The sequence below is a fragment of the Phalacrocorax carbo genome, chromosome 7, assembly GCF_963921805.1.
Source record: "Phalacrocorax carbo chromosome 7, bPhaCar2.1, whole genome shotgun sequence".
Taxonomy (NCBI): Eukaryota; Metazoa; Chordata; class Aves; order Suliformes; family Phalacrocoracidae; genus Phalacrocorax; species Phalacrocorax carbo.
The window spans coordinates 42,764,206-42,784,063 of record NC_087519.1 but is presented as its reverse complement, the minus strand read 5'-3'; the positions used below and the strand labels follow the sequence as shown (position 1 = coordinate 42,784,063).

General features: G+C 38.0%; 1 protein-coding gene across 1 annotated transcript in view; it reads right to left on the bottom strand.

Moving 5' to 3' along the window:
- The window catches only part of SLC9A9 (solute carrier family 9 member A9), a 222,819-nt gene that overhangs the window by 56,736 nt on the left and 146,225 nt on the right, over positions 1-19,858 (bottom strand). The window contains exons 13-14 of the mRNA XM_064457666.1: positions 7,421-7,469; positions 1,782-1,861 (exon numbers count right to left, since the gene is read on the bottom strand). Coding sequence (XP_064313736.1) covers positions 1,782-1,861; positions 7,421-7,469 — 129 coding nt within the window. The remainder of the gene's footprint in view (positions 1-1,781; positions 1,862-7,420; positions 7,470-19,858) is intronic.

Sequence of the window (19,858 nt, the reverse complement as noted above, 5' to 3'; positions counted from 1 at the left end):
ATATTTTCTTCAAATGCAAAAGACAAGGAAACCAGACTTTCTAGAATAAAGCATCAGGCACCCATATTAAAGATCTCTACTATACAGATAACCTCTGAGAAGTGATGCTTCTGGTGCCTTCTACAGTCCTTTCATTTTGCAAGTACTCTTACCTGACTTTTTCATATTGATTTCTCTTTCCCTTCTGCATCTGTCTTCTGTCCCTTGTTTTCTAGCTCTAGTCTTGTCTCTTTCATGCTTTAACTCATGCCTCTGTCCTGTTCTTGCCTTCCACATATTTTTGCCTTTTTTTTTTTTTATTCAGAGGAAATTTTTTCCCCTGTTCACGTGTTCTTTCTAACTTATAATTTCTAAGATAGACCATGACCACAGGCTATTCCTTCTGACAAAGAAGTGGGACTGGGTGGTAGTTAAAGCCAGTTATGCTGGTACTTGACATTAACATTTAAACGTATTTCCCCCCTTTATACAGCATTCACCTACAATTTCTAAGAATTCTTCAAGAATTATCCTAGAGAAACATTTTAATGCTAAGTGTTTTGGCCCTTAAAATGGCTCTGGTAGATGAGTTAGGGCAATACATTCATTTTTAACCAAGATGATGTTTTTTCCATCAAAAGTATCTTTGAAAGATAACTTCACTTGAACTCTAAGGAAGCTGTATTCCCAAAGGGTTACATTTTATCAGCTGAAATATTTCATCATAGATTGATGCAGCTCATATTAGAAAAACATATATGTAGTGTGAACGTTAATCTCTACTCAGTAGTGCAGGGTAATGGACCAATAGATGTGCTGTTGAATAATGGAGACTACTGGTAGAGCTTTGCCTGTTCAGAGGCTGAGCCAGTATGCATGGAAATTAGCAGATGGGCTTCTCATATTCATCATATATCTGTTAAAGGCTTAGGGCTCGATTTTTATTGTGGGATCTCACTGACAGCTATGCAAAGCCTTTCCTAAGTCAGTTTTAAATTACAATAAATTAGAATGGTAGCTTTTACCATCTTTGCACAGGCATTAGTGACAGCATGGGTGTCAAAGAGTGTGTTCTACCTTGGCTTTGGGAGGATGTTCTTTTTAAGAATATTTAAAAAAACCCCACAACCCCCACTTAAAATATTCTCTTGAAATGCAAAAGGCATGGAAACCAGACTTTCTAGAATAAAGCACCAGACACAGATGCTCAAGATGACTACCATACACCCCTCAGGAGGAATGTGAATAGAAGCACAAAGGCTCAGGAATCCAGGGAAGGCCTGGGAGCTATATCTTCACAACGGGCGCGTCTGTCTCTCTCTGTAAGAAGTATGGCTAAACCAGTGTTGTCGTATTTTTACTTTCTCTTGGGTAGCTACTGCTTTTTGAATATGCAGGCAGGCAGCAGCCATCGGACTGCTTCAGTCTCCAACCTCCTGGTTTCTCAAACACACAATTTACACCCTCTCTGATTAATAATTGGATTAATTTTATCCTGGAATTTAAAAGGTTAACTTATTTAAACCTATTGCCTATATACTACTGTAGTGCAGAGCTTCTTAGCTCATTCTCACTCCCCATAGCCTCAGTCAGGAATGTACTACTGCTGCACTGCCCAGCTTCTCTAGACCTTCTGTTTCTTTGAACTTACAAAATTTATTCTCCTTATGAAACATGTCAAAATAAATTACACTTTTGCTTTTGTTTTTAAAAGTATAATCGTTTTTGGGTTCTTAAATACTTTGAAGGTGCCAGCTGCAATAATGCAGCTATCAACTATGGCTTATAACAGAAAAGGATACTTGTGGTCAAAGCCATACCATATTCTGAACAGCCATGCGCTCTCAGCTTTGGTTGTATTTTTATCCAAGTTAGATGCGCTCTGCAAAATAAACAAAAGAATAAAGTGAAAAACATTCTTATAATATAAACAAAACATGGAGTTCCAATATTAAAAATACATGTCAAACTGAATTACAATTAACTGCACTTTTTTTTTTTTCAATTTAAAAAGCTTTTTTGGTGCACAAATATTATCTCTTTGAATCCATTCAGGAGAAAATTGACTCATCTGGCACATTTCTCATTGCTATATACTGATTGGAAGAGTGCAGCATTTCCTTTTATTAATGATTCCAATTTTATTAAGCAGCTGGGAAGCACTATGTTCTGAGATCAATAAAATGGTATTTCGATTTAATTGCCATTGTGGGATTACTTCAGTTTACTCCTACAAGATCAGATGCTATTTGTGTATGTATAACGAAATGTCATTCCCAAAGGGATCGTGATATTCTAATAATTATGACACTACTTTCCTTTCTGTGCTTCTTTCCAAAGGGAGAGGAACACGACTTGAGTCAACAAGTCTCGAACCACTGCTTTCCATTCTGCAAGCTAATTCTGGGGTGTGCTGCACAGGTAGAAAGATGGACTGTCCTGTTACTCGAGGTCATAGTTTGGAATAATACATTAGAAACAGCCATCTGTACAAAGACAGCTAGTTTGGTTGTACTCGGGGCCTCACATCAGTACTGGTGGAAGAATTAGTGTCAGGATGGAATTAGGAATTGGGATTGCCAGTTCTCTAAGGATGTTTCATTATTGCCTTTGTGCTTTGCTGCAAGTTAGATTACTTTTTAATGGGAATATTTTTCTTTATGCAATTTAAAACCAATTTATCTAATAATTTTTATGTTTTAATCTAATAATATATTAAAATAAATTTCCTATTGTGCATTAACATACATATAAATTGATTATAATAATGGCAATGGTCAGATCCTCAAAACTCTAAGGTCTAATTCCAAGCCAACCTGTACAGGGAACTTTTGCATTGATTTCACTGAGTTTTGAATAAGTTTGTGTGGAGACAGAAACCATATTGTAGCTGTTATGATTTTGCTAATGTCAAAGGCGGTCACAGTGAACTTACAAATGTACCAAATAGGCCAAATATTATTCTTGGAATCTATTTCCTTGTTACTGAATTGGGTATTTTAGCCACTCTCCCTAGCAAGTGGGGAGGCTGGAGGCGGGGAAGATGATGGTACTAATCCCTAACCAAGCAGCAGAACACTCTTCTAAGTCCTCAATACCTGATAGTACGTTTTGCCAAGACAGATATAGATTCAGAAAAGGACTGAAATATTTAAGCAGGAAGCGTGGTGGCAGCTAACGTCTGTGTTAGGTCAGAACAACAAGAACACAGAAAAGAAAGTGAAGGACTAGGGTAAACAGGTCTAGAGATGAGAAAGGGAAGGACAGGCATGGAAAGAGACACATCGTGGAGTGGGCTGCAGCAAGCAGCCGATGAGTGCAACGCAGAGCAAGGCTAGTTAAAAGCACAGAGAGCTCTGTGAATGGCCTGTGTGTCCTTGGTTTGACTACTAATGTTTCCAGAAGCCATAATGTTGTTGGTTAATTCCTATTTCCAAACTCATTGTATATCTAGCTTCCTCTTGCATTCGTGTTCTTGTATGAAAGCAGTGGATAAAAAGTGTATTCTGGGGTAGAATTGTCCCAGAATTTGCTGGTCCTGATGTAGACCTGCTTTTATTTCTTGCAGTAGTGTTTATTGCTGCTTCACTCCACATCTGTTTTGGTAGCCTGTAGCCTCTGTCTTGTCTGAGCTCTGTGAGCTTGACATGTATTGCACCTTCTTCCTTTTGTATATGGAATCCATGTTGTGTTATCAGCTTTTGCGTTAATGGGAATCTCGGTAGTTATCTGTAGTGCAGCTCCTGCAAAAATAGTACGGTCAAGGGATGGCAGCAGGTGTCGGTGTGCATGCTTTCGGGCTGTTGCAGATCCTTGGATCCTATGATCTTAAAAAGTAACTTTTCACCTTCCCTACAGTTCAGAGAGGTAGAAGTAGGGGAGACAGTCTACCACGTCTTCTGGACAACAATTTTCTCTCTGGGAAGTGAGAATACCAGAGTTTCTCAACTCTTACTTGGGAATTACCTGTAGGGAGATTATTCTCATTAGTCACTTGCAATAAATTCACCAACCAGCTGGTAGATGAAACTGATGGGGGAAGTATAAATAATTTCCTTTTTATAATAATAATGATATGGGGATGGTTAAATAAACTATGACCATTAGTTTGACAGATTGATATTGACAAGTGTTTTGCAGGCTGTTTAGTTTTCCACTGAGATCAATACTACATCTACAACGTTTTTCCAAAATTCTTGTAGAAATGTATTATTAGATTGTCTTGATAAAGATTAACATAGCTGAATTTCTGAGGTACGTAAACCATCTGAATAAAATATACTATTGACTATTTATGTTTCTGGGAAATCGGTTGAAAAACCCACTGCCATAAATCTATTGACTTTTTCTAATAGATCAAGTTCGTAACTCTACTTAGTGATTGTGTATTCTGCACTCTGCTTATCAGAATCAGCTTTTGGTGTTTATCCTCTGAATGTCTGTGATACGCAGCAAACTGCTTTTCTTTGTTTTAATCTATTATTTTTTTATACAATAATATATTATCTGTAGTATGTATTATGTAATTCTTCTTTCAGAACAGAGTTACAATAGTCTATCAGATAAGTGGGTATGAATAAGAGGCTATTATTTCTTCTGTGTATGCTCATGTTGTGATAATGACTTGATGATAAACACATTTAAGAAAAGGCAAGGCAGAACTGACACAAAGAAACTGAGAGATGGTTTTGATGGATGAGGTTGTGGTATGGTGAAGTCCAGGTGTTAATTATACATTAAAAGGCTCTACACCTTTTGCTAGGGAAGAGCCCTGGGTTCCAGGTCTTACAGCTTGAACTAGAATTTGCTGCTAGCTGACTGCTGAAATTACTGGTTGAGCCAGTCCAGAATAGAGCAATAAGCATAATCAGAAGTCCAGAAACAACCACGTACATGGAAATCTTGACTATAAATTGAATTCTTTTGGAGAAGAGAAAATTGATTTTGTGGAAGGGAAGGAAAGAAAGGGAGATCAAGATGAAGAGGTAGGAAAGGAAAAGGGTTATGCAGCTGTATAGCTGCTATTGCCTCTGACATAGTACTCATGAGGTGGAAGGTGTTTAAGGCTTTTTCTGTGCCTAAAAAGTCCATGTCTAGTTACAGATATGGATTGAGAGGTTCCCACAACAAGATACCCTGTGTCCTGGTAGTTAGACTGATCACAGAGGAGAGAGAGAGATTCAAATCTCCACAGCAGACCATGCGGATTCCCCATTTTGGCTGAATACACGGGCTGAGAAGGGAGGAGCCTAGTGGCTTATTTTCCCCTAATTTTGCTGTCTTTTAAAAAACAACTTCTTGAGAAGATATTCTGTTCTTATTTCTGGTACAATGCCCCTGAAGCTCCAGTTAACAGCACTGAGAGTTGGCAAGTGGACTTAAGTTCATCTGGGCAAGAGCATTAACTGGCAGTGGGAGATACCTGATACATTATTTATCTAGGGATATATGCAAGAACAACAGCAGCTTTCACTGCGAAGACACACTAATATAGGAAGAAAATGAAAAGTAGGTAAACTAAATTAAAACATCATATTAGAAATAAAAGGAAAGAAAAAAAGACAGCAAGTGGGAAGAAAAAGAACAAGAGAGAGATAAGATGAAAGAGGAAATTAAAAGAAATAACTTGACAGGAATTGAATAACTGTGGTAGGTACTGCGTTAAAGCAAAGAGGGCTATGGAGAATGCAACAGAGGTCTGAATTAGTAAAAGATTGAGATGTGAAGTACAAAAAAATTAGGCAAATAAAAACAGAGTATCTTATTCCCCCCACGGGGGGGTGGTGGGGTGGGCAGGTGGCGGAATAATCAGAGCAGCAAAACTATCTTCTTAGGTAAAATTTACTACTATAAGGAATGCTGACTTGGACATGATAGGGCATGAAAGGTGTTATGCTTATTTGCACCTTCTGTGTTGTATGGTTGAGTTTTGTCAACAGAGATAGGTGTTAATTCGCAGGGCACTGTTGAGACACTGGTTGGATTACTGTTGTTCATAAATATGATTATTTTCATTTTTAATAAAAGGAGAAAATTAGATGCCTGTTGTCTTCTGAAGAAATCAGGTTTTCACAAAACATGCATTCAGTCAATTTTATGCTGCATTCAGCATTCTCTGATATTTGATAATTCATGTGCTGCAAAATAGAAAACTTCTGAAATGATATGTCTTTAAAATCCAATCAAGAATGTATTAAGATTAAGGTTCTGTGTCCTGGCCTTTGCCAGAATTTGGGCAGAGGCATTGCAAGAATTCCTACTAAGATGCTTAGGAGAGTGATAGTAGTGATTAGTGCCCTCAGACTCAGAATAAATCAGATCTTGGCATGGAGCAGTGGAGTGTCATGCTAGCCCTTTTAATAGTGACTGAGTTGTAAAACGAAGGATATGGTCAGATATGAATAATACCTTTTTCCTTTTTTTTTTAAAAAATATATTACAACAGTTAGGCACCTGAATTCCATTCAGTTTCAATGAAGGTTGAGACCCTAAAAGCCTTCAGATATGTGCAAGTGTTTAAATGTTAAGAATACTCAGGACATAAGATGTATTAAAATTCTGCCTAATGATATCTTGAATGTGTTTTAAAGTGAACAGAGTATCTTATTTATGTCTTGCCCTAACATATTTTCTACATTTATGTCACTTTGGGTACTTTCAATTTCAGTTCCAGTTGTGCAGTCTGAAAGACTGCATGGGGATGGTATTACCTAGAAACAGGAACACAGTATTAGGCATTTTCTTGCTTTTTGCTTTGGCAACTTGTCAACTGCAGCATTGCTTCTCCCTAGTCCTACTGCTGTTCCACTTACCATGCTGAAGCATGTCATGTCTCTGTGTACTGACTCTATAGATGTCTACTGTTGTTGCAGGCAGTGCTGCATTTGAGACAATGCCATGTAGGTATGACAAAAAAGGGAGGGTGACATGAACAGCTGCAGTTTCTTAGGTAGCCTCCTTTAGTTCAAAGTTTTCAAGTTCACTATGTACTTAGGCTGAAAAATGTTTTCAGAAACCTGATCTACTAGAATTGACCATTACACATTCTCCTTTTTTATTCCAGGGTATTAAACATTGTTCTGAGGTGTGTCATTTCCATACAAGCAGCATTTGGAAGGTGATAAATATTTGGATTTATCAATACAATATTTCTATTATTTTGTTTATTAGACCTCTCAGGATATCTTTGCAGTTATCTATAATTTTCTTCAAAACTCTATAACATTTTTAGTTACAAAATTTTCATGAGTGCATGCATGTTGAAAAATAGATATATTTCCTCTCTTTGTACCCTGTACAATAAAGACACTTTGCAGCTCCTTTTTATTTTCAACCTGCCTATTTTAAACATTTTCAGCTATGACGCTATTTTTGACAAACAGGATCTGCCAACAACTGAACAGTTTTTAATTCAGCATGTATGTCTAAAATTCTGACATACCTGGCTTGCAGCTTCTGCTTTCAGATCTTCATCTGGATCTACACCAACTCTGTTAAAAAAACAAAACAAAACAAAACCAAAGACGTATGGTAATAGTCTGATGTATATTAGAGAGCTTTGAGGGTAGAAATGTTTCTCCTGTGCCACTCATTTTCTACTAGGTGAGAAATATAAAGAAGAGCTGGCAAAACATTAAGATCACTTTTTTAATCAAGGAAGTTCCTAATAAGTTTTTGGGAAACTTGAGATTCTTTTTAACTGCCACTCATAACACCTCAGATTAGATCTTTACCCTGGTCTGATCCATATCTAGGGACAGACAATCAAGTCATTAACCTGTGATAGAAATCCGTAATTACTGGCAGAAGAGAGGTGTTGAGGAGGAACTGGAGTTAGAGAGGTATGTGGGGGATAGGACTGCAGGACACTGGTGTTTCTGGACTGTGCTGCATTATGGATAGCTTGTAGCATTTGGAAAGGGCTTTACTTGGTACACAGGGTATAGGGAAGCAAACCCCAGAGGGGAGAGGAGATTGCAGTGGGTGATGTGCAAAGTGATGAGAACCTGGGCGGCATTTTACAAGTATGGACAGGAAAAAAATAAAACCATCTGTTAAAAGCAATGTGGTGGAAGAATTGGCATATTTTGAATATGGCTGATACTCAGAACTGAGGAGAAATGCAACTGAGAAATATTATGAGTTGAATGACAGAGGCTTGTGCTGATGTTCACACTAAGAAAGAAAGGAGAACAGTGAGGGATGATGAATAATGAACCTTCTTATCACTGGATTCTGAAGCCCACAGCTAGGGTGACCAACAAGCCACCAAATGCCTCACAAGCTCCCACATAGTGTCAGGTCCACCAGGCTAGTACAGAATTTACTGATGCAAATAAAATGTACTCTTTCACTATACGTTCATTTAAGGCCACTTTACTGTTTTTCTGACAGTCTTCCTTCTTGAGTATATTTTTGCTTTTGGTAAATAATGCATTAAAATAAATTTAAAAATAGTATTTAATATTACAATTACATACCTCAACATTCTTTCCTGTAAATATTATGCATACACTCTTAGTCAGAGACAATGACAGGAACTATATGCAAAGTAGATGCTTTTTATATGTAAATACTGAATGGAAGAGAAAAAAGACGTTTGTTTCTATCATAGCTCTTGAGCTTCAGCAAATCTGAGTCCTTCAGGCATAAATATTTCTATCTTTTTATTAAAAATAATGATCCTGGTGCTGACTCAACAGGGAGACAGAATGAATAGCTGTTTCTTTTCTTCTTTTAGTCTTTTTATTTTAAGTCACTAGAAGAAGCTTCTGATGGCACTAACCTATTCATTAGTTTGGAGTAAAGCAAGTTAAGTATTTTCCATTTCATTAAAATGGAAACATTTACATGGGAAAAGAAAAAGAAACATTACATGGAGGTTTCACCATCTGTCTGACATTGGATTTGTTATTGTCATGTAGAGAACAGTGGTGTCTAGGGCCTTATCTGTGCTCAGCATTGTAAAACTAAGTGTGAGACATCCCTGCACTGCAGAGTGTGCAGCATAACTACAGTGGGTTGTGAAGGCTGAACCAATGGCACAAATGCAGGTGCGATGGTCCCAAACTCATAAAATGGGTCAGAATCAGAAAGAGAATCTCAGTCTCCTAAATACAATCACATGCCCTGTTTATTAGACTACCCTTATTCACTAGATGTGTTCACTGACAATGCTACTTGGCCAATACAGAAATACACCAGCAGTACAATAGTTAAGGGTCTGCACAGTTCTGGTAATAAAAAAATTCAAAGCATTTACGCATGATAGGTGCAGCTGAAAGGCTACAGCGCAAACTTCCACCACTATCTTCTCCTTAATGAGCTTGACTTGACCTCAAGGAATCAGTCTCCTGGGACAGGAGTCATTTAGCCTTTATGCAGTTCTGAACTTACTGGAGTTGAGAAACTGCCAGTTCTGACTGATTGTGTGCGCTGGGGTTGTGATGCGTTTATTATAGAATGAGGTAAGACAACAGAAAACATTTCACCTGGGACTAAAAGAACTGTAATAGCAAATGTGAAAAAGGGTAGGTAATGGGGCCAATATGAACCAGAGTTTCTGGCTGTAATATTGTTTCAGTAACAGAGATATAGCTACTAATGAATCACATTGACAACAGGAATCCACTGGCACAGAAAAAAAAATATGAATGTACAGAGTTTTGCAGAACTTGTAGTATGCTTAAGCTTCACTGCATTCTAATCCTTATAGTTACAGAGAGAGCTAGCTGTTTTGCCTGGTTTATTCTGCAGACAACAGATTATTATAATATGGCACATATGAAGATACATGAAATCTTAACAGGAGTATTATGTTTAAAGCGAGAAAAAAAAAAGCAATAAATATCTAATGAAATCACATTTCTGTCTTAGATTTTTCACTTATGAAAAAGAAAAGGCTTCTATGCCACATGAATGCCACAGAGCCACAGCTGATGTTTTCCTTTGGTCTGGTCTCTACTCTCGTTTAAAACACAGGGTCAGATGCCATTGCTGGTTTTCTCATGGAATAGTATCTCGCTACTGAAAATCAGGGTGGATAGTGCAATCTTACCTATTGATTTAAAGTCCCTTGGAAAAAGGACCAGATCATTCTTTGCATTCTATGGGAGAGTTTTTTAAAGTATTAAAATAGCAATATATTTTTGTAATAATTTGAACATTAGCAATTTTATTAAGTATGCACTAAGCAGGCTTGGTTCAGTCAGTTCTGAAATTGAGGCCAATTATTTCATATCCAAACATAGGCTTGCAAGCCTAACATCAGGCACCTAGCATTGAAAATCACAGTCTGCTGTAATTAACTCTGATATATCTGACATGAACTAGAATGTTACTTTTAAATTGCGAATGTTGAAAAAACAAAGCATAACAAATTACATCAGACAGTCAAGACAACTGAAATTAAGCACAGATATGCACTTCAAGTTTACATCTTTGACTTCCTCAAAAGACCTGCTAGATATAATGTTATTGCCACTAGAATTTGCAAATTAAAATTCATATAAATTACTATGAAGGCCTCTAAGAAATACTTTATTGTTAATATTTGTATAAACATCATTCCCCTTCTAAGCTTCTCAGTTTTCCATTTTTGTGAGAAGATTTACTGATGGTCAGAAAAACATTTTCTTAGTGTATTTTTCCTTTTTCTTGCTGTCATCTTTGTCTCTCTTCTACTGTTATCTTGTTTTACTTCTTGCAGTCTCCCTTTTCCATCCTTTGTCCCACTTTCCTGGTTGCTCTTTATTCCTTGTTCATTTCTTCTTGTCTCTTCTAAATATTGTATGCTTTTATTTCTGCCTTTCTATTTTTGTATCTTTTTACTCCATACATTAAACATTTAGGATCACTTCTCTTCCATAAAAACAAATGCAATGACTTTTTAATCGGATCTATATTGCAGTGGAGTTTATCTACTCTATGTATTTAGGTAGGCTTTATAACGTCTTAGATTCAAATGCCCTAGATATGAAAGAATTCAAAATCCTGGAAGCTGCTCTGTGTTGTTTTTTTCTTTGGGTGTTTTTTCTTTTTTTTCGGGAGGGAAGGAGGTTGGTGTGGGTTTATATTTTTAAATAACACAGAATCCCAGAATCCCAGGTTGGAAGGGACTTCAGGGATCATCTAGTCCAACCCTTTCTAGGAAGAGCACAGCCCAGACAAGATGGCCCAGCACCCTGTCCAGCCAAATCTTGAAGGTGTCCAACGTGGCTGAGTCAACCACTTCCCTGGGGAGATTATTCCAATGGTTGGCTGTCCTCATTGTGAAAAATTTTCCTTTCATGTCCAGTCGGAATCTCCCCAAGAGCAACTTGTGTCCGTTCCCCCTTGTCCTCTCCATGGGACTCTGTGTAAAAAGGGAGTCTCCATCTTCTTTGTAGCTACCCCTTAAGTAGTGGTGGTACATGGTGATGAGATCCCCTCTGAGCCGCCTTTTCTCAAGGCTGAACAAACCCAGCTCTCCCAGCCTATCCTCACATGGCAGCTTCCCAGTCCTCTGATCATCCTGGTGGCCCTTCTCTGGGCCCCTTCCAGCCTGTCCACATCTTGTTTGTAAACAGTGACCAGAACTGTACACAGGACTCCAGGTGTGGCCTGACAGGCGCTGAGTGGAGCAGGATAATGACTTCTTGATCTCTGCTGGATCAAAACCTGGATTCAGAGATTGTTCAATCTTGCTGTTTAAAAATCTGGAAGTAAAGCTTGTGACTTCAGTCAGTCCCTAGCAATTAGGCCTAAGCATTGCTAGGAACTGTGCATCAGAGTACAGAAGTACCCTTTACAGTTGACGGTATTTAAATCCCTGTGTGCTATCAAGTGCATAACTTTTTTTAGCAACAGTCAAAATGCATTTGTCACTGAATACAAAGCAGTTGATAAAATCTTTTCTTATGTGGTTTGAAATGAAAATGGATGGAAAGATAAATCCCAAATTGTCAGGGGGACCAGTAGTAAGAAATACAAAACCAATCCATAGGAACACCAAGTAGTAAAATCACTATTCAGGCATTGCAAACTTCTAATTCCCTCACTGCACATCACCACAAAGTCAACACTGATGGATGAAATCTCTGCTCTTTGCATTGAAGCCACAGAAAAACATGTAGACTCATGTATTCATGAGGATCTAGGAATGCAGAGCAGAACTTTTTGTGTCTATACTTGCAAGTGTGATTCTCAGCCCTCCCTCACTTTAGGTGCCAGGAAATCTCTAGATAGAGACATTTCTCTGAAATCTGAGTTCTAATTACTGAAAGTCTACTTCTGGGCCTGTATAGGCTTTCCATATTTGCAGAATGGAGCCTGGTTCCTGCATCTTGCTTGCCGTCCCACCTACTCTGGTTTGCACCTATCATACACTCACACTGATTAGCTGTGCTCCAGATGAAGCAGCAAGGACAGCTTTTATTTGAAAACATGTCTTGAGCGCATGTAGTTGATTCCATCCCCTTTTTATTTAATGCCTGATCAATTCAAGTGTCCTGCAAAGAATGGGGGAGCCTGGTTTCATCAGTCACCTCCATCTGATGTGACTCCACATCACACCTCTCAGAAGTGCCGTATGGCACTTATGCCATATGGCCAGTATCGCCTGTGGATGATATGGGTGGTGGCACTATCTACTCTCCTGCTGATGTCCTGTTGCACCAAACATCTTTCAGTTTCAAGCACCAATGAAGCCCCAAGAAACGGTTGTTTATATGTGTATTATTTAATGCAGTTAATGATTTAATGAACAAAACAGGCTTGGGGAAGTTTACAAGAAAAATGTATTCTAATGTGAGCAACAGTCTTCCCTGATCTAAGTATATGATGGTGAATGCGTACCTGATGGAACACGATATTGCAGAGCTGTCAGATAAGGGTCAGAATTAGCCATGCCTCCTCTACTTCCTTTTCTAGACCAGTGGGGAAACAAAGACAATTCTGTTTTGTGTATTTAGCTTGTAAGTTTGTGCCCTTCATTATGTTTACAAAATCTAGCTTAGCAGAGCTATGATTTGGTTTAGAGCCCTAGGAGTGTGGCTGTAAAATAATTAATAACAATATTGGCTTCTCTGCTTGTTAAAGCTTTTACTGGAAGAACTCACCTTTTCAGTGCAATTGCCTCAACCTTCCACTGACTGCCTCACTGTAACTAAAAGAGTCTTTAAGTCTCAGCTTACACTTCAAAGACTGCACATACCAGGAAGGGGTTTTTAAGTGATTTATAACCCAATTTTCAAAGATGGCCATTAAACAGCATTTGCAACAGGAGTCTTGAATATTTGTGCATGAATAAATCTGAAGCTTGTAGATATCCATCATCAGCATATTACATTCAGTACAGAATTATTAACTGTAAAGACTAGAAACATGAGCAAAATCCCCAAAAGACTGTATTGTTTCACCATCTCTAATAAATCATTACAATTGAAATTAAAAAACCTTCAGGATAAATAATGATTGCTCAGGCCATTATTCTTGTCCATGTGGCAGTAAGTGTGATGTGTATTCCTAACAAACTGACACCTAAAATCTGCTTTTACTTCTAGATTGGTATATTGCTGCTACATATTGCTATTGCTGTGGACTGATGCTGTCAAAAACATCTGTTTTTTATACTACAATATTTTGATGGACATAAACCCCACAGAGAATTATGGCATGAGTATAGATCTTCAAAGTTCAGCTCAAGCTGATTTTGTTAATAAATGAAAACACTTTAGTTTAAGCTTAAGGCAAGAATAATCACTTGTGTCTCACAGCAGAAAGAACAAATCAGTTTAATTTCATGCTGGGAAGGATTAAAGTAAATTATCAGGTAAATGATGCTTCCTAAATGGTTATGACAGCTCTTTGTTATGTGGCTAATGCTTTCTATCTTATATACACAACATACTAAAATAGAATGAAGAGTATGATTTTAAACCTGTAGAATCATGTGGGTAAGAGATAAGTGTGCCATAGTTTGAGTTTTGAACTTGTAATTTCATAAAACTGGTAAGATAATTTTTTGGGAAATGTTACCACAAAACATTAGTCCTATGATCAAGAACCATTTTTGGTGGACATATGGAGAACTAGTTAGTTGTAGTGTTGGCAATTAAATTAATATGATAACTGTATAAATGCCTTCCAAGTAAAGAAAGGCTGCGATGCATGAAGATAATGTATAAATGCAAATAGAAGATAAGGTTGAGAAAGTAACTGTAGTGCTCTATAAGAGATCTACAAGTTATAGACTCTCAATGTGATCTTAAGTATCAAAAAGATTGTGAAATTGTGGATAATGTCACTGCATAAAATTTTACCAATCACTTTCCTACAGCTGTGCAGCTGTGTGAAGTAAAATGCTAAAATTTAAAAACAGATGATGGCTTACATCTGCATCGCACACTTATGTGGATAGTAACTAGAACAATGAATTGGATCTTTAGATATCTGGTATCTAATTCTCTATTCTGTTAATCCTGTTTTATCTTGACTTTGGGGTCGGGGGGAGCTAAAGTCGTTTGTTCTTTTTGAAGTAACGAGGTACATCTGCATGGTAGAATGCAATATCAGATGTGTTATAATCACAATAGCATGGCACTCCAGCACAGGATCCCTGGTTTCAGCTGGGATAGAGTTGATTTTCTTTCTAGTAGCTGGTACAGTGCTGTGTTTTGGATTTAGTATGAGAATAATGTTGATAAAACACGGGTGTTTTAGTTGTTGCCAAATAGTGTTTACACAAGTCAAGGACTGTTCAGCTTCCCATGCTCTGCTGGGTGCACAAGAAGCCAGGAGTGGAGGGGGCACAGCCAAGACAGCTGATCCCAACTGGCTAAAGGGGTATTCCATACCATGTGATGTCATGCCCAGTATATTAACTGGGGGGAGCAGCGATTGCGGCTCAGGGACTGGTGGCATCGGTCAGTGGGTGGTGAGCGGTTGCATCACTTGATCACCTCCTCCCCCCATCAATTTCGCTTCTCTCTCTTGTTGTTTTCCTTTACTTTATATTATTATTGTTGTCGTTGTTGTTATTACTGTTATTATTTATTACTATTTTATTTAAATTATTAAACTGTTCTTATCTCAACCCGTGAGGTTTCTCACTTTTGCCCTTCTGATTCTCTCCCCCATCCCACTGGGGTGTGAGGAGCGAGCGAGTGGCTGGGTGGGGCTCAGTTGCTGGCTGGGGTAAAACCACGACAGTCCTTTTTGGCACCCAACGTGGGACACAAAGGGTTTGAGCTAATAACAGTTGCTGGTCACAGCATTGATTCATCTGTTCTCAACATTAATTTATCTCATCTGCAGTTTTTGTTGTACATGTTAAAGACTTGTGTTGGTTTTTGTAGTTTGCTGTACTCTGCAGTGATTAGCGATGTTTTGCCTGGAAGGTTTGTTATTAAAACACTGGCCTTGAGCTTTATGTGGCATTTGGGTTTTGTACTGAAACCATTGCTATACTTTGGGTACCACCTCATGGAGACAATTAGCAATTTTATCTCTTCCTCTGAGAGGTTTTTTATGGAGGAAATACAGAATGGTACCTTCACTACCCTCTTCTATTGTGTTTCCTCCTTCGTTACAATAACTTTTCAGTATCTTGAACATCCTTGGGTAGTTAAGATGCACCTATTGGTATTTTTTGGAATATTTTTTTGGTTTTGTCTAAGATTAATAAGCAATTTAAGGATATCATCCAGAGATCTGCCCAAAGGGTTGATAGTTATGGGTGGCAGGGTATGTGGGAGAATAAGCATCGTTTAACTTCTGTGTAATTCTTGGAAATCATAATCTGTAGTAGTATCAGTGCATGTAAATAGAATTGGAATAAAATCAGCTTGAAGGTTGGCAGCAACCAAAATAACGTGAGCTTCTGTGTGGTGACAATGTAAGAACTGGGACTTGTTTTCAGATTTCAGGAAAGATCATTGTAGTAGATATTCAGTCTAGAATAAGAGATGTTTGTTATATTGTTCATTACATTATGACACGTAGGCTTGTTACACCAAAGATTCCCAAATCTGGGTGGATTGGAAATTCAAGTTGTGTGTTCATGTCCACAGACACAGTAATTGCATGAATTACAGTGAATGCCATGTTAAAACTGAAAAATAGCAGCTACTGACTCTGCCAAACCCACTCTGCACGCTTCCTTTGCCCTAATGGCACACTACTTATAGCTAACTAAGCAGACCTCACTCGCAGCACATTGCTGCAAGTCAGTTCAGGCCTTTTTCGTATTCAGGCAGTGGGTTGCATGTGATTCCCTTTTTAAGGCTTGATTCTGAAAAATGTAAGGTAAGGCTATTTTACATTCATATGTGTATATGTACATGTGTGCAGTCTTTAGGATCCCAAAGTCACAGTTGCTTCCTGCCTCTGAAACTAAGTGAGTGCGTGAAAAATTTGATTTCTGTGCTTTCTTTAGAACTGTTTTCTTGGACTTCAAAAGAGTTGCCCAATTAAATATCTTCAAGGTATGGCCCACAGACACTAGGGAAAGCCATGGACCCTTGGCAGCAATGTTAATCACTCTCTTGGAGAACATCAACTGATCAGCACTATTTTGCTTTTTTTCTGTACTGATCTCTCTTCTGTGAAACTCGCCCTCACTTTACTTCCCTCCCCACTTCATTTTTGGTTTTCCTATTTAGATATGCTTATAGTCATATGTTGTTCCTGTGCCTTTCATTGCACTGTGGTATGTGATCCCCCTATCACCTTCTACTTTGCTCTTTATAGCTCTACTTTGCCAAGTAACAATTGATTTGTATTTTTTATTTTTCTATTCCTGCTTTATGGAACACCCTTTTATAAAATGGTATTTTTAGTAGTCCAAATTTAGGTTAATAAACTTTCTGTTTTAAAGTATGTGGAAAACTCTACCACTCTTCCCTCTTTTTTTATATCTTTTTCTGGAAAGCATGTGTCTCAGATGCAGTTTTTTTTCCAAGGAACCTGGCAATGTTCAGATCCCTCTGGCACTTCTGCAAAGCTTTGTTCTGTTCCCTGTTCCTTAGTAAGGACTGCGCTGCATGTCATGTGCTTTTGTGTCAGCTGTTCCCCTCCCCCTGCCCCAAAAGAGCCATTTTCCCTCATCCTTCCTTTTTCTGAAATGCCCCCCATGGTGTTTGTGTAGACTCTGAATTGTCATGTGTGGGGAAGTTTCCACAAGGTGCTCAGCATGGGCCTAACTGCACCTGTTCAAGCCAATGTCACTGGTGTCATTGACTTCAAAAGGGGCAAAGTTAGACCAGCACCGAGTGTTTCAAAAGAGCCTTTCCTTAATATTTTTGCCATCTCTCAGCATTTCTGAGCTATACAGGAATGTGGCAGTCATTTTAATTTTCCACTTATCATTGTACTAGCATCAGTCATCCAACATATGTGTCATTAACAGATTGACTGGTGAATGGCGCTTCCCGGTATTGCTGTCATTTGCTGTTTTCTCAGTGAAAGAAATAGATAGTTTCATGCAGCTCATTTATGTATAAAACTGAGATCTATAGAACAAGGTGAGCATTTTGCTGCCTGCTTTTCAAGCATTCTGTCTATAAGCTCCCTCTTATTTTGAAGAGCAAGAAGAGCAGAGAGAAAGTCTAAAACTGTCATAAGGCTATATGGCCATAGTCAGTTAATAATCACCGCACTTCTCAGTTACACTCTTTACTTTTTGAACAGGTATGTGATTACTTCTAGGCAACCAGACATAGATTTAATGGCTAAGGATGGGGAAAGCTTCAAAAGACTGTAATCCTCCGAAATTTTTGTTTTTAATCTCAGCTACAGAAACACTCAGCAAATCTAAAATTTGGGATAACTCCATTGTTACCAGAAGCCTTCTAAAATGAAACTCTCATGCCAACAGTAAAATATTTACTATTAAAACATTACAAATTTATTAAAAATTGGGTTTGTTCTAAATTGGAAATAAGCTGTTCAGACCTAATTGAGATACAGGCACCTCTGAAGAAAAATGTGGTTACAAGGTCACGTCGCTCAGGAATACCACATTGCAATTAGAGAAACTGAAAAATAACAACACATGAAAAATAATGTAACTTGGATAATTTTCTAAAACAGCAAGAGAAGTTTAGACATGAGGAATGTGCATGATAGTAGTTGGGATACACAGTGCAATTATCGCTTTCTCAGAAGGCTGCATTTTGCTATTTGGTTTTCACCCGAGTTTTATGTCTCAGATGAGAGGTGGGACTCCTAGAATAAGAGGACACCTTGATCTCATGGTGTAGCATTGTCTTAGGAGAAAGGATGGGATTTGGTACATCTTTTGGCAGTAATGAAGTTATTTCTTTTGAGTGTCAACTCAGTAAATCCCAATGAAGTTGAGCTTTTGAAATATTACTGGATCACAGCACAGAGTGGCAAGGCTGTCTTGAGGTGACTGTGGTGCCTCCCATCCAAACCCTTTACCCTGTAACTGTTTTGGAAAAAATAAATAAATGAAAAGTAGGTTTTGATTTCCCTCACTTTAAGCCAAATGATCTTGTATTTTGAATAGCACCTATTGGGACTGATATCAGCACACATGTGTTAAGGACAAGTGATCATGCAGAGAGAAGGAGCTACTGGTGATGGTAGGTGCTTTTTTGCTTTAACTTAGATGTTGGAAAATGGAGAGGTATAAACACATAAATGCACATCTATCATTCTTTCAATAAGTGGCAGTACACAAAACACAGTGTTGATCAGCCTCTAAGTATTATTATCATATCTCTCCCCATGCTGTGACAAAGTCTATAGATGAAATGCTCTGTACACAGTTCTGAAACTGTATTAATAACTACCGCCTTGAACATTATCTAAAATTAAAATGCATTTTCAGTTAATGCAAAAAGACAGAAACACCACTGCATTACAAGAAGTATCATTTTTGCACATAGCAAACGTCCTAATTGCTACTTTTATGAACTCTATGGAGATGAATACAGCTTCACACCCCCCCCCCCGCAAAAAAAAAAAAAAAAAGAAGTCAGGAATTAGGCCATTTTGTTGGCATCTTACTTGGACTACTAATGAGCTTTGCTGGCCAGGAAAAATGAGAACTGATTTTACAAAAGATCTGTATGAGGGAAAGAAACTGAACTCAGATGTATTTTGACAATTTCCTACAGATGGGGCTAGTTAATTCTTGGCTCAGAAGTAGCAGTTCCCTCCAGTGAATTATGTCAATGATTTTTAGAGCAGTAAAATGTTTGTTCTCTGAATCACTTTAGGTGTCTGTTCCTTTATTTTCCTTTAACATAAACAACACAGCTTTGGAAAGGAGCCCAGGCCATTGTAGACACATTACATTATTGCTAATGTGATTAACCCAAAGTAAAACATTAAATGCTCCTGAGGCATTAGTCTAAATAATGAGACGACCAACTCTAAGTTCCCTGAGCTCACAGCACGGGGGAAAATGTGTCACACGCTTCATCTTTCGCATCGACATTTGAAATTTGTCACATAAAGCTGGTACTGGGAGCAGTTCTGTGCACACCCATTGTAAGTGAAGAGTAATGCTGGTCAAGCTAAACATATGGTACAACCAAAACATGCTGAGTAAATTCTACTGGCTTTGCTGCTGAGAAGTGGTGACAAGGTACTTTGCATGAAAGCTGTCACTGATCTTTCCATTTAGGCTGCTCTTTTCACAAGCGGTTTGTAAATAGCTGCATTGCTTAAGTTCATATTTAGTTCCTGGGTTGAAATACATTCACGTAAATTCTGTCTGAAATGCTCAGAGCAGCAGGGAATGGTAATAAGAACTTGCATGGATTGATTGACTCAAGGCTGTATAAAACAGATATATGGTTATTGGAGAATATATTTTCAAAGATATGCTGTACAATTGTACAATACAAATTTATTAGAGGGTAAATCAAAA